The 15395-nt window shown below is 38.3% G+C and overlaps 1 protein-coding gene across 1 annotated transcript in view; it reads left to right on the top strand.

Moving 5' to 3' along the window:
- Window positions 1–15132, top strand: part of CLMN (calmin) — a 77992-nt gene extending 62860 nt beyond the window's left edge. Inside the window, exons 8-13 of the mRNA XM_063332721.1 lie at window positions 41–123; window positions 1562–2881; window positions 3938–4122; window positions 5697–5754; window positions 6751–6809; window positions 8333–15132. Of these exons, the coding sequence (XP_063188791.1) occupies window positions 41–123; window positions 1562–2881; window positions 3938–4122; window positions 5697–5754; window positions 6751–6809; window positions 8333–8486 (1859 nt within the window). The 3' untranslated portion in view covers window positions 8487–15132. The remainder of the gene's footprint in view (window positions 1–40; window positions 124–1561; window positions 2882–3937; window positions 4123–5696; window positions 5755–6750; window positions 6810–8332) is intronic.
- The last annotated feature ends 263 nt before the right edge of the window (window positions 15133–15395 follow it).

Genomic DNA, 15395 nt, shown 5'->3' with positions numbered 1-15395 from the left:
TAGCCGTGTATGCTCAAGCCCCTTGCGTCTGTCCCCATAGATATCATGGTGGAGTCACCCGACGAGCAGTCAATTGTGACATACGTGGCGCAATTTCTGGAACACTTCCCGGAGCTGGAAGGGGTATGTGTTTACTCCTACATCACATCATTTCTTTAATTTGCTTTGGCGTACTTAATAAAGTCAGATATTGCTGTATTTATCTTCTAGGTCTCTTTCTAAGCTATTTAAAATAAACTACAAACTCAGTTTTAATTTTTCACATTTTTGTTAAATCCAGTCAAAGGGGCTTTCATTGGCGATTGCTAAAATGCTTGAGGTAGAACTGTGCTTTTAAACATTTACATCCGATTCTAACTCTCAGAGGTTAGAACTGGTTACTACTCTGCTATATTACTCTCAGAATAAGGCTGGAGTTTATCCCTTCATCTATGGTGATTCGTTGGACTTTGAATTTCATTGTGACTTCTATCTTCTCAAGTTTGAGAGCCATAATCAACCGAAATTTAGCAGATATGGTATTAGACGCAAGATACCAGAGGTTGAATCTTGCCAATACAGCAGTCACAAGTACTTATTGTAAGCATGAAATAAACTACAGCTTAAAGGACCAGGACTGTAATGCAAACTTTATCAAAAATAAAAACTGAGGAGCAAGCAGGGACTGACAGCGACAGGGATTGACAAAGGTTTTTTGGAGAAACAGAGGATAAACTTATAGAGCAATTAAAGGACAGGAGACAGAAAACTCTAGGAAAAATGGGAAGTCCCAGGAACTGGAGAAGATAAGTTGAAAAAACTGTTCTGGAGGCTGTTCGTCCTTCCAGACAAACCTAGCTCAACATAGTCATCTTGGGTTGAAAGGGTTCCTAAGGGACTCAGCGTCCCTCGAGTAGCTGGGTAAGTTTTTCTGCCAGAGTACCTGCACGTAAATGATGGTTCCTACAGAAAAGGCATTTCCTCTCATTTCTTGACTGAAGGTTCTAGTTGGTATGTATTTTTTATCTTATAAAATCAGTGGGCATTACTAAAGTCACTGGAATTAAAATTATTATAATAATCTAATTATGATTATTAGATTAGATGTGCATTAAGATTTGTTGGCATTAAGACTTGTGGGCATTTTAATGGACAAAGAAAAAGCCTACTTTTTAAAAAAATACAGTCTGTTGGAATGGAATAATCTAGCATATTAATATATTTCACAGTGGATTTAGTTGACTTGTTAGATTTATTTTATTCCCAAGGTTTGGGATTGCGTCAAAAAGCCAAGTCAGTTGTCTCCACAGGTGCAGCAGGGAGAGATGAGTACATTAACAACTGAGGAGTAGGCTTGTCTGCCTTCTAATCATCCTGTACAAGTGTCTTCTTGACACTGAGCTTTGTTCAACTCACTTGACTTGCCAAATTGGTTTCCCTACTTTCAAAATAAGTGAGTCATTGGCCATTCACAAGGTAATGAGGTGATGGGCTAGGTAGTTACTCTTTCTGTAGTGTTTGGGAAAAGTAAAATGGTGTCTGAGGTATGATTTGTCTTTCAATGGTGTATCATCACTTACAGGAAGACTTTACAGATCCTGACAAGGAGCTTCCAATTGAGTCCACATATGTCCACATCAAAGACACACCTTCAGAAGAAGAGAGCAAAATTTTGATTTTAAGTGAAAGTGAAGAAAACATGTATACTGTTAATCATGAAAGGAGTCATCCTGCTCCTCCAAAGGTTCATATTCATGACACACCTGAGAGCATTCCATCAGAAACCGTTCCTGAAAAATGTAATGGGAAATTGAGTCACGTGTTAGGTGATGCACAGGAAATGTCTGAAGAGGAGCCTCAGAGGCCTACCTCACTGAAAATTACAGGATCTGTCAGTTTTGATTCCAATTCCTCTTGGGAGGTTCTAAGTGATAAATTCATGCCAGGTGATGGAGGCACATCTTATGATCCACTGAAACACAACGATGAGCTTTCTCCAGCTGTTCTGACAGATCAGAAAAATTCTGTTGACTCTTTTGAAGACTACTCTGAAGAACTAACTAAAGAGACCTCTACGGAATATGATAACGAAACTAAGAGCCTTTCAGCCAACACTTCTTCTTTGAGTCCATTATCCTGGACTTCAGGTATACTTACAGATGAATCCATAAATAAAGTAGAAGAGACCAAACCCCAAACTTCAATTCTTTTACCAGAAGATACCTCAAAACAAGAAGATACGCATCAGTACGTTCTTCATCTTCTAAATGAGGAAATACTGAAACTTCCACAGAATGAACATACAAAGCAATCACCTCTCTTTGAGACAACAGAAACTAACCATTGTTCACTGAATGGTTCTAATCTCAAAAGCCAAGAACTATCTACACAGCATGAAACGTCTGATGACTCTCTCTCAGATGTACCTAAAACCTCAGAAGATCTGGACAGCTCTGATGAAGTTGAGTCTTCAGAAGAAGTGCTACCCAGTTCTTCGAAAGTGTCTGTAATACCCCATGATCTCTTTTATTATCCACATTATAATGTTCCCATATCAGCAGTTTTGGACGCTTACCTTGAACCTTGTATTGAAGGTTATGATACTGGAAATGACAAAGCTTCTTCTGAAACAGTAACGGATGTTTTACATGAGAAGGGCCTACCAGAACAGAACTATGAGGAAGATGCTCCAGAGCCAGACTTAGGCAATAAGCTAGGTGGTGTCCCTCCATCAGAAATGGATACTGAGAATGGTGAGGAGGAAACAGCGGACATTAACAGTCACATAAATTCTTCCGATGAAAAAGAAGTGCCATTACTAGTAGGAGAAGAGTTAGAAATTGAAAAAGATGGCAAAAAGGCTATCAACCACCAAGATTCCACTATTCCACAACATCCTGAGGTATTTAATTTTTTTATTACCAGCATTTCTTTGTGCATATATGGAGGACTAGCATCTGACCTCAGTGGTTTTCATTTGCTTTCATTTTGCAGTGTTTTAGAAAAATATGTAAAATGTACTTTGTTTCCTGTCTGGTAACGCTGTTTGCCACAGCCCTCTACTGGAATGAATGGAATTGCAGATCCCTAAGAAGATCTGACATTAAAAGAGAGAATAAGCCCTAATACTAATAATACTGCAAAAATATGGATTTTAATTATGTTTTAAAGTAGTTTAAGAGTTTAGTAGTTGAGTTATAAAGTCCTATATAATCTGTAGACATAAAAGATTATCATAGAGGGTATTTTTAATAATTTGTAATGAGATGAACAGAAAGTAGTATTGCTAATATAGCAAGGATACAGGCAAAGGTAATTTCTGTCGGAATCCAAACAAGTTTGACTACAAAAACTTAAACCAATTTGAGTAGCATAAGTTATGTTGGTAAAATGAAGGCTTGTCTACACTGGAGGAGGAGAAAGCAGGGGGAGTTTTTGGTCATTATTCTGTGTATTGGATTTAGGCAATTTGCTACTGCCTCTCTTCTTGCAGACACTGATTTTGAATTGTCTTACACGTTTTCCAGCACAGTAATTTTAGACAGTGTTTTTCAGGAATGCATGTCCCTTTAATGTTACTCTGCATGTTGCTTAGACAAGTTGCTTGGACATGTTTTGGTCCTGATACTTACTAGAGTAATGAAGTTAATTTGCTGTTAGCTTCAAAGACTAATTTGGGATAGATTAAAAAATGTCTTAGCAGATTACTTCAAAGACCCATGCCTTCTTATATAAAAAGAACTGACAACTAATTGTATGTATGTTGAACTGATGATACTTTATAGCTCAGTGTATCTAATACGATTTTCAAGAAATTAATTGCTTTTTATTCTCTTTAGTGAGACTTTCAGTCTTGTGCTACATGCAATTTATCCTCTGAGTAGGTTACACCACTAAGATATTTAGAAGGGTAGGGAAACAGTCTTGTTGTCTAATGCAAAATATTTCTTAATTTCAGCAGGCCATAGTAGAACATCTAGAGGATTTATCAATAGCCATAAAGAGACCCGAAAAAAGTAGCAATAGGGAGGAAGAAGTGAAAAATATGATCGAAGCAGATGACTTGCAGATCTCAGAAGTTGCCACTACTGCTCTGTCACAAGATAAACTGGAAGAAATTGCCGATTGTCAGGAATTTACCAGGTATTTTACATTAACTTTGTCTTAAATACACCTAACTGGTATGAATGCCTGGTCTTTTGAAGTGTGCCCTGTCCATTGGATGCTTCTTGTAGACTTCTTTTAGGAGCAGTGTACTGGGACTCTTTGGCTTCTTCCTGTGTTTATCTTAAGCATGTGTGTTTGTCTTAAACATGAGTGATTCAGTGCCAATGGCACTTGATTTGATTTTGTTATACAAACTTGGTTACACAAAACCGAACTGGAACCCCAGTGCATTTTGAACATGGCAGTGTTATAACTGTTTTTCCAACAGAAAGAGTGTTTTGTAATGTAAATGAAATAATCCATGTGCATTGTGACACTATGTGGAAGTGTAACACTGCTTCATTCCAATAGATATTTGTTGGCCTTTCTTTCTGTCGATGAACAAGTGAATGAACCTGTGGTAGGTTGACTTTGGCTGGCCACCAAGTGCCCACCAAGCCACTCTCTCACTCCCCATCCTCAGCAGGGTGGAGGAAGAAAATAAGATGAAAAATTCATGGGTTGAAGTAAAAGGAATTTAATGAAAAAAAAAGCAAAGGCCATGTGTAGAAGCAACGCAAAAGGAGACAAAAAAGAAAAGGACTTATTCTGTACTTCCCACCAGCAGATGATATCAAGCCACTTCCTGGGAAGTAGGGCCTCAGTAGGTGTAGTGGTTTCTTCAGAAGACAAATGCCTTAATAACAAGAGTGTGTGTGTGTCCCTCTGCCAGCATCCTCCTTTCTCTTAGTTTTTATTGCTGAGCACACCTCATATGGTATGGAATATCCCTTTGGTCAGTTTGGGTCAGCTGTCCCAGCTATGTTCCCTCCCAACCTCTTGCCCACCCCCAGCCTGCTGGCCTTTGCGGAGGGTTGGAGAGCCTTGGTGCTGTGCGGGCACTGCTCGGCGATAGCCGAAACACTGGTGTGTTACCAACACCGTTCAGCTTCACATACAGAGCAGAGCAGTATAGGGGCTGCCATAGGGGAACTTATCTGCACCCCAACCAGACCCGGTACAGAGACGGACACTCAGCTAATTGTTCTCCATTCACTTCTCTTTCCTCTTGCGTTCTAATTTAGTTCTTAGGTAATGTGTTTGAGTGGGACATGAACTGTAATTTGTTGGTGTTTATCACAAAAGCACTCTAATGAATTTGAAAGAATTTGCTTAGAAAAATCCATTGCCTTCTTCAAGCTTTCTGTTCCCTGCAAGGTCTGTCAATTTTTTATTTATACAGCCAGCCATAAAACCTGGGGTATACTCTCACTTAAATATAAATGATGTCAAAGGTCCAAAACCCCTATCAGATATAATTTTTCAGAAAAGATTCCAATCTGAGCATATGGACTTTTTTATTGTGGGTCAGATTTTCCCAAAGCTATATTTTTAATGTTACTGATAAATTCAAGTCTGTGTTCTAATACATGCAACAATGCATATTTGTGGTTTTGCGTAACTTAAAACTAGCATGTGCAATTGCCAGGGTTTTCTTTGAAGTCAAAATAAAACTTAGCTTTATGAATTTAAAAAATTCATAAAAAATGTATGTTTTACATACGTTTCAGAACCAGCGACAGTGATTCCAACATCCATCTCCGAAAAAGATCTCCTAATACTTCTGAGGTAAGTATGTGGAAGTTTACTTTTCTATCACTGTTTCTTTATTTCTCTTAAACTCCAAAAGTTCATATACTGCAAAAGGGTCCTACTCTGTAGATAAACTCTGTGATAATCCAAAAGCCCTGTGGCTTCTAATAATTTTTTTTGCCAAAACCAGGCAGAGCTGAAAAGCTTTATTGAACTCTCCCAAATATTTGGAACTGGACCTCATAGAACCTTGAACAAACCCCCAAAGGAGTATCTAATACTGCAGTTAAATCTGTTGTAACTTTGATGCTTACTTCATCGTAACGGTAGAGCTGCGACATTCGGCTTCTTTGAAGCTGCCTTTATTTGCTGCTCCAGTTTCTTTTAGTTTTTGCATTCTCTGTATGTACGTCGGCATCCTGGTCATTGCCCTGTAAATATGCTGAGTGTCTCTTGAATTGCACTTTTTAGAAAAGATTGAGCTCCTGCCCTCTCCTTCCCAGTCGTAGTGTATTATAATTTCTCAATAGCAGCAGCTAGCCCTAGAAGAATTCTAGTTGTAATGTGAAACCGCATCCTTAATGGCAGATGTAATTCACACTGTTTTCTTGAGAGCACACGACACGACTGAGCTCTGGATTTTTAGTTTTTAACTCTTTTCAGCACCAAATAAAATTGTGACCTTCTTGGAGTTTTATGGAAATGCTGCCACCAATGTTCAATGAAACAGAGGTTTCACATAGATGCTGTGGTTTTGCAATGCTGTCAGAACTACTAGAAATATATATGAATGGGGGAGCCTGATTAACTGAATGAAAGCAGCTGAATGCAAAAAATTCTTCTTTCACAAATTTTTTCCTTTTCTGTGTGCGTACCGGCAGGGAACAAATTTATAAGCAGACTTACCATTTTATATGAGCCCACATTAGATATACTCTGCAAAGGATGCACAAACAACTTCCCTCTTTGCAAGATGCTGAATTTCATTTATTCATATAATCTATTCCTGGTTTGTTTGTTTGTTTGTTTAAGGAAACCTGTGGTGAAAACAAGAAGATGACCGATATGGGTGAAAATCCATTAATCATTGGGTGAGTGGTTCTTATTCAGACAAAGCCTTTTGCAAGGAATCCGTAACTCCTAGGTACTTCTAAGAATGTTACAAAGGGAAAGGAAGATTAACTATAATGGTAGAGACTGACTGGACATTGTGTGTAGCAGCTCGGAGTCCTTATTCCCCACAGGTGTAAGGTACAAAACCTCTTCATTGCTAGATCTCCCCCTTGACTAAAATGCTTCTTCTTGAAAGATTCAGCTGCCCAAGAAAGACTGTGAGCACTTTCCCCACATGGTGCATGTTTCAGACTAAGAAAAGAGTGGGAGGACTTCAAATATGAGGTCCTCTGGCAGTAATGACTCTTTCCAGGTTTGGAAGACTGTCAAGGCAATATTTAGCATGGTCAGTGCTAGGGAAAAATGATTCAACAGAGTTCTGGCCTCTGTTAGAGCACCCGTCAGTTCCTGTAATTTGTGTATGTGTTTAGTTTAGACTTAGGGTGCTGTGATGGACCCTGAACTCAGAGTGTGTATCTCTTTGGTATTAGGGTCTACATAGCTATGAGAAATAAGGATTGCTTTATGTTTTCCCTCTCAATTGATACTGAGTAGTGTGTCCCAGAACTTCGAGTTAAAATGATGTTTGCATTTAAATGCAGAAAACACACAAAATATTATCAGGATCTAGTGACCCAGTCTCACGCTTCTGTTTGTTAAAAAAAAATAGTTGTCACAGTTCTGCCTGTTTGCAGACTGCTGATACTGAGCAAGTTTTGTGTAATACTTAGGATATGTATCCAGTATAATATCTGAAAAAGCGGGATGCCCCAAGCCAGAAAAAGGACTCATTAAAACAGGCCAAAAGCCAGTTTCCTCCAAAAGTAGATTTAAAAAATAGTCTGCCAGAGGGTGATTCATATAGTATCACAAAGTTATAAAATGAGTGTACCATCTTGTGCCTTTTTAAATAAGACCTGTTCTTGGCTTCGTGAGTGCTCAGCTCAGCTTCGCCCTTATGAACCAAAGCTGGAATTTTGGAAGGCTGGGATTTTGGAGTTGTCCTACAAAACCCCAACTTCTAATTGGTTTCTGGAAGTCTTGGGCTTTTTGTGTTTAATGTTCTGGTGTCTGACATAAGAAGCTCTGAAAGTAGATGATTTAGAGAAAGTATACTGAGTCAGATACAGTGTCTAAGTAAAATTGTGGAATGCGGTATGTGTTGCCCAGAGCTGTTTACCATTCTGAATATAAAAGGGGAACTTTTTGACTGATAGAAATCACCTTACATCACAGGACTGTACTGTAATGGCACGTATTTAAACTACCTGAGAGTTTGTCCAGAGTTTTCAGAGGATTAATTGCTATGCACTCTTAAGGAAACACACTGCTAAAGCCCGTTATGCACCTCGTAGTCTAGCTTGGACTCCAACTGACTGGATTGAAATGGTTCATTAAACTGCTGTCTTTTAGTCTGCCCCCTGATCTTTAAAGTCAATGTTAACAGTGAGGTTTTTTTCTTCCTTTTCCTGCCTCTTATCAAATTCTCTCCCGTTTTCAGGAAGAAAAAGGACTTGGAAGCAAGTGAGACTCCAGCACCAAGTCATGAGATTACAATTGCTGAGCAGCCAGAGCTATTCTACTTCATCATTTTCTTCTGGGTGCTGGTCTACTGCCTTTTACTCCTTCCTCAGCTTCTTAGCAACAAAGTTTGATCTCTGTGAGGGGTGGGAAAATAAAGGACGATGGCTGGATTGCTTTGCGTATCTGCATATGAATCTGTTCCTTCAGGTGAAGCACAAACAGAAACGTAGGAGCTGGTATTTGTGTTTATTATCAGGTTGTCCTCGGTTCCTCTACTGTTGTGCTATGACAGTGTCTAAGCACATTTTATATTATGATAATTGTGTAAATATATATAAAAATGACCTGACTTAGTAGATGCGATTTTGTACATTTGTGCCTTGCTTTATAAGATGCTAAATAAAACCAGATAATTATCAGTAGAAAAATGAACAATTCAGAGCTCTAGTCTTCAAAAATTATTCTTCTGGCTTCAATTACTTACGTAGGGCCTGACAGCTGTGGAAGAGGGGTGGTGTTGACTTGCCTACAAATCTGGCCCACCTGCAAGGGCAAGGCTAGAAAGGCTTTTTCCATGGAATTCTTTGAGAGAGTTGGAGGCAGAGCAGAGCTGCAGGTGGTGGAACATGCTGACCCCAGGAACTGGTTACAATTCTAATGGCAGTCCAGTAGACCAACAAAATCAGGCTGATAGTTTATTTGGGTAGGGGAGTTTGGGTTTTTTTTTAGGATTTAAATTAATTTTTATCCTGCACCTTTTTTAATGTTTAATTTGCAGGAATAAATTGAGTGTGGAGAAGTGTGAAGAACATGTAGGCTAGCAGCTTCTCAGGAGGGATCATATGGGAAATCTTAGTCCAGAAACTTCTGTAGAGAATACCCGAATAAATACACTTTGTACATTACTGATGGTGGCCATCTTTGCAAAGGTGTTCAAGAAGCTTAATAATTTTATCAGGAACAGATAACACGGTTTTGTGGTTAATTTTTTTTTTTAAAGTACCTCATCTGCTCCCTTTTCTCTGCTGCTTTCATTTACCAGATCGTGTGAAGATTTCTTTTTTGAAGGTACAAAAAAAATAATAGGCAACCTAATTTGCTGAGGCTACTGTTAAGGCCCAAGTGCATAGTAAAAGGATTAGAAATATCCTTTAAGTGCCCAAATGAATAGAGAAAGAAATGACAGATATAAAACTAAATACAGAGAAATGTTGGCAGCCTGTATTGACTTTCTAGTGCAAGTGAAGAGACTTCTGTGGCTTGTCTGTAGACACAGTTGAGCTGCTTCTGCGTCTTGTGATTTTTGTCCACATCAGCAGACACATGATATTTGATTTAGGATTTTTGCCAGAGGTGTACCCATGCACTACAGGACAAAAGAGAAGTCTTCAAATTCAGTTTAATAGCAGTAACTTTTTTCTGTGTGATTTTTAGTGAAGTCACTATTTTTCATTGGCACGTTTTTAGTTTCGTAGTATGCTTTATGAGACTTCATCATGTTGCTGCTTCCACTTGGAAATTCCAAAGGCTGACTGCAATGTGCTTCATAAAATGAGGGCTTTAATGATTTGCATTGAGTGAAAGTTACAACATGTGACTATATGTCTTATATATTTTGTTTTAGCATAAGGTGTATGTCTGATCTGGCATAGTTTTCAGCTGATGTAATAGTACCTGAGGTCAGGACACATCAGAATATATACCAGTTTATTTGCAGGTATTTAAAACCTATTTGTAGTCGTGTCATCTGCTGGGGTAACCCTAACTGTCCATCACTTCATTCTTCTTTATAATGTAGCTTTATGTTTCCCTGGGATTTTTCTTAGGAGCTGCAGTTAGAATTCAGTAGCAGCAGTGCATGGCAGGAGATCTTAAACATTGAAGGTAAAAATCTGAACCTCTTGCAGTCAACAGAAAGCTGAAATCTTTTCTATTGTGTCCTGTCACCGTTGACTAGAGCTGGATTCACCCTATGAACTTTAAAATAAGATGCTTGGTGAGGAACAGATCCAAACTTCCCAACTTAATTCAGTGTAAATCAAAATAAGTAAACAAAATAGTTTTTTATCTTGCTGATGAAAATGTTCAGCATTTTGAATCACCTGGTTTTGTGATGCATGAACCTGTTTGTGCTTGTTGATGAAGACAGTGATCCTTTCTTCCAAAAGAAAATCTATGTTAGAATTTTTGAAGATGCTTTCTTGAAGTAGGCTAAAATATAACATTGAAGGGCTTTCTGCTTTTTCCCTAAAAAAATAAAACTTAATACAAGAAACTTTATATCCTCATCCTGAAAACCAGTGAATACCATGGCAGCTATTTAATAGCAGCAAATAGCAATGTACAGTAGTTTGGAGCAAAAGTGCTGACAGCTCTTCATTATGTGCCACTCTTCGTAGGCTTTGTTTTATGACAACTTTTTCTGAGCCTTTGTATCTTATTCTCTGGTTCTTCCACGTTTCTTAGTCTTCAGCAGAGATTATCTGGAGTTGGATTACAGTCTCTTCATAGAACTTTACAGCTATCGAAGTTCTATCAAATAAAATAAGCTCCGTTCTTGTCTTCTTTCCTTCCTCCCAAGAAAATAAATCAGAATGAGGAGGTCTTTGGATGTCTCATCTGAACAACTGACATCCCTAAAGAATGGAAAAGTGAATGGAAATGCACTGATGCTGGCAACTTTATTACATGGTATTTTCTTCCAAGAGGGAGAAAACCCAGGGTTTTCTTTCTTGCCTCCCACTGACAAACGGTGACTGAAACAGTGAAATGAGCAGTTGAAATGTCAAACAGCATCCAGCAGTTGTCTTGATCATCTCACCCAATGCTTAAACTGATATACGCTTTCCAGCCTATCCAACTAAGAGATGGAGATCGTTTCGTCCATGCAAAATAGGTAAAAAATTACTAAATTAGTCCATGATACTTGGCATTAAGTTGCTTTCCATATTTGGGTTGGTTTGGCTATCGTTTTTTTTTACAGTCTCAGTCTACCTTACTCAGCCATGCCATGGCTCAGAAGATCCAGGGTAAAGAGTTAAGAGTAATAAAACTGGTATGGTCAACTGTGCCTGAAAACAGGGTGAACTTTTCAGAGTTTTGCCGTTACTTGGAACCGCAAAAAATGACATCTGCATAAGCAGCAGCTCCCCCAACTTAAATTGACTTGTAAGCCTGCATCTCTTCCACAGCGCAAGATCCAATCCCTCAACACAAGTGCCCTGTTCTGAAAACACTGCTTGTTGTCAGACTTTGTGTCCTATTCCCAGCTCACAGTCTGACAGGCTGTTTGTGAAGCACTCACTATGGCAAAGCCCCTTTTAACCTGGTGGCTAGAGGACTGGCTTGACGCAGCAAAGGTTTTAAAGGCTGGTGGGCAATCTGTCATCTATCTGTTTTCCAACAGATATGCGCACTGTCCGAAGAAGGAATTTTTTCCTGAATTTTTGCCTGAGTTTGTGAAAAATACTAAGCTTGGACTGATCGCATTTGGTATTTCGATTTAAGCAGCGGAATTCAGGTACACCGATCTGTTAAGACCGTTTTTTAACACCCGTTTTTTGCTGAGCAAACGTGTGGGTAGCAGAGTATTGTGAAGTGTAAGTGGCAGGAGGTGCTTGAGGATCACTGGACAAAGGGTGTTTGGTGTTCAAAGAAGCACCAGTAAAGACTGAGAGACAACTGTAATAGGATGGTTCAATGTTATTGTAGTCATGTAACTGAACTGCAAAGTGTCTCATTGTGATTTTATAGAAAGTGCAAGGAAAGATACGCCATTAAAGACAGAACCCCGCTAAACATTTACGGGGCAGATGTCTTAGAGCTGAAGAAAAGAGTTAAAGAGTCACATAATCTACAAACTGAATTGAATATAGCCTTTGCCAAAGTGTAGGAAATGATAAGTGCAAAGATAGGGCAAGCACAGATTACAGTAAAAAAATGACAATCACTTTTCAATGCCATGAATATTTTTGATGGACTGAGCTCTAAAATGTATTTTTATTGAGTTTCTAGATTGTAATGAATGTGTCTACAGAATTTTATGCAAAGCTTGAGAGTTCAGCTGTTTTAAAATGATTTTTTTATATAGCAGTGATTATTTTATCTATATATTTAATAGAACTGCAAAACCATTTTGAGAGTACCTGTAAAATTCTATGTATGTGATATGATTATTTATTAATTATGACTCATGAGAATGAACGTTAAGCTATGCATCAGTTGTGTCATCTATTTGAAAACTGGAAACTGCAAACAGGAGAAGAGTTTTTAATGAACAGCAGACTTGGAAAACATGGGAAATGATTGAATACAATTGTGGGATTCTTAAAGCTGCATAGCAATATGTCATTTTGTGATGTTAAACTTTCAGCTAAAGTTGCAAAATATACAGAGTGATTAAGCTACTTTCTTCCATTAAAACTTCCTGAGGCTGAAATTTCTACATGTTGATATTTGGTGTCTAAACACACTTAAATCCTTTACATCTTCTGGAGACTGTCAGTTGACTCCAGCTCGGGATGACTGTAACTTCTTTATCCAAGTAGTGGTCCATACAGTTTACAGGGGTACCATGATGCCCAGAGGTTTTTTTAGGGTTTTCTGCACCAACCCCCACAGAATCAGAGCTTTAGAAGATTGTTTTGGCCATCTAACAAGATAATAGTTATACTAGTGCATTATCACTTATGTTAGCTTTAAGTACTTGGAGTCCCTTCTTGCCAAGCGCAAACTTGAATGCACCCAGTGATGTGTTCAGTTCCTCGACTTCTGTGGAAGTCAGTGCAATGCATTTGTGTGCTAAGCACACGCTATAGGATCTGGCCCCGAGGGGACTTAAATCAACGTTAATCACATAGGCCAGGAAGTAGCCGAAGCTTATGCATTGCCCTTCGGCTGGATCCCCTCAAATCCAACGTACGCAAACAATCCCACTGACTTCAGTTAACCCCTCTGTGCGCATAGTATTTGTTTGCCTAAATTCTGCAGGATCAATCCCTTCTTCCTTCTGGGAAGTTGACATCCATGTCCGTTTTTGATTAAGAGAAGAGCAGTGGGGGAACGAATGGCTGGAAGATCAGAGTGAGGTTACAGGCTGGAATGTGGCCATGGAAGTTCCCAAACGGCTACAGGTTGCCTGCTGTTTTCCATTGAGCTAATTGGTAGTGGATCCAAATGGGGGCAAAAAATCCTTAAGTTTTTGTATTTCCACATTGTGCAGTATTTTGTCAGGTAAATAACACCAAATTCTTCCCCTTGACATACCACTGATAACACTAATTTACAGCTGCCCAACTTAACGATTGTTCACGTTCCAGGTTTATATCTAAAGAGGACCTTGCAGTATGGCTTGTTCCCACCTGTGCTGCCCCAAGATGGTGAAGACATTCATGCAGGAGGATGGGAGGTATACACACACTAAATGATATGGAAAAAGTCATAATCTGAATGGGGTGACTTGCTTACTCTGTCCACTGCTTGACACAACTCTAGAGCTCACAAAGGGTGAAAAATTAACATTTTTATTTTCAAGTCCCTTTCAGGGTTATCTTAACTGAAATTGTGGAACATCAAAGTATTTTTTTCCTCCTCTAAATGTGAGACATGGAAAACTTCCTTCCACCTCAGTGGCACTTTTGATGACTCCCTTCCAGGCAGCTGCTACTGCTGGTATTGGGAAACGAGACCTGTGTTCTTTTCTCACCATGAGGGGAATGTCTACGTTTATGTCTCTGGAACATAAAATTGGCCCCTGGGTGATTAACGTACTTCTTTCTTCATGAAAAGGTTAGAAGGGACAATAACAATAATTAATTTTACCTTGGTGAAAAATACTAAAACCTACCATTCCAAAAAGGCTGGATCCTGGCCTTCACTGCTGTGCTCAGGTCAGGTAATATTTTATTCTGAAGGCAGTTTCATGACTTTCACTGGGCCTTCCTGGAATCTTTTTGAGTGACAGAATAGATTTGCTCTGTGTCCACAGACCGATTTGTACAGGGGGGTCTCGATCCACAGCCGTTATTAGACTGTAACATAAAATCACCAGTGTTTAGTTAGAAATGACTGGTCTGGTTTAAATCACATAACTTTCAAATTATATGCTGCTTATTTTTTGAGTGAAATAATGCAGTCATTTTTTAATGCCAAATAACTTACACAAGTCAAATAAGTTCTATTTTTATTGTAATAAAAAAATTTCAACTTCCGCTTTTGTCTTAAACAAAACATATTTTAGTCGGCACAGCACTTTGTGCTATTGTATTCTTCTGTGTAAAAAGCTGAAGAAACTGTTTCAGCCTTCTTGTTAAAAGTTCTCCAGTTTAAAATGTAATCTGTAAAGTGCTAGTTTGCTAAAAAGTTAATGAGGGACTTGGAAACTGAAGAAATAATTTGTAAGTAAGGAATGTAATATTTAAAACACATGTTTCTCTTTGGCAAGTGGTGAGGAATATTGCTTATTTAAATGAGAACAAATTCTGGGAGGATTTGAATGGTATCAAAAGATATACTGAAGGGGATGCATTTTTGTGTATTTTCAAATAGATTTCTTCTGAATGCTTTCAATCAGTGGTTTGTATTGAATGTTTGCACTTGCTCAAAACTTATTTTTTGTGAGAAAGAAATATATTCTTGTGTATAGTTGGTACACTAGAAAAGAAAACGTTTTTAGAAACTGTTATGCTGTAATAAGAATAGTATTTACTAGCAAATAGTTCCACTTTCTTTTATAAAATCTCTGCTTTTGAAATAAATGGACAGGCTTCCTCTATATAATCTGTTAATCTGTGGGTTTGTCCTTTTCTTCCTGAGAAAATCTCTCAAACATCTCAGTTCAGAAGAGATCACCATTTTGTTCTTATTTGATTTATTTATTCACTATTGCCATTACAATATATAATTTATATATTAGATATTTATATTATCATATAGAAAATATTATATATTAATTTTATTTATTAATTTGTTTTCACATCCAGAAACGATGTTCATTTTTTAGCAGGGAAGACCTCAGTAAACAGTGCAAATTCATAAAGTGC

The sequence above is a fragment of the Chroicocephalus ridibundus genome, chromosome 4 (genome assembly GCF_963924245.1).
Source record: "Chroicocephalus ridibundus chromosome 4, bChrRid1.1, whole genome shotgun sequence".
NCBI classification, from domain to species: domain Eukaryota; kingdom Metazoa; phylum Chordata; class Aves; order Charadriiformes; family Laridae; genus Chroicocephalus; species Chroicocephalus ridibundus.
This window is presented reverse-complemented; position numbering and strand designations above follow the sequence as displayed.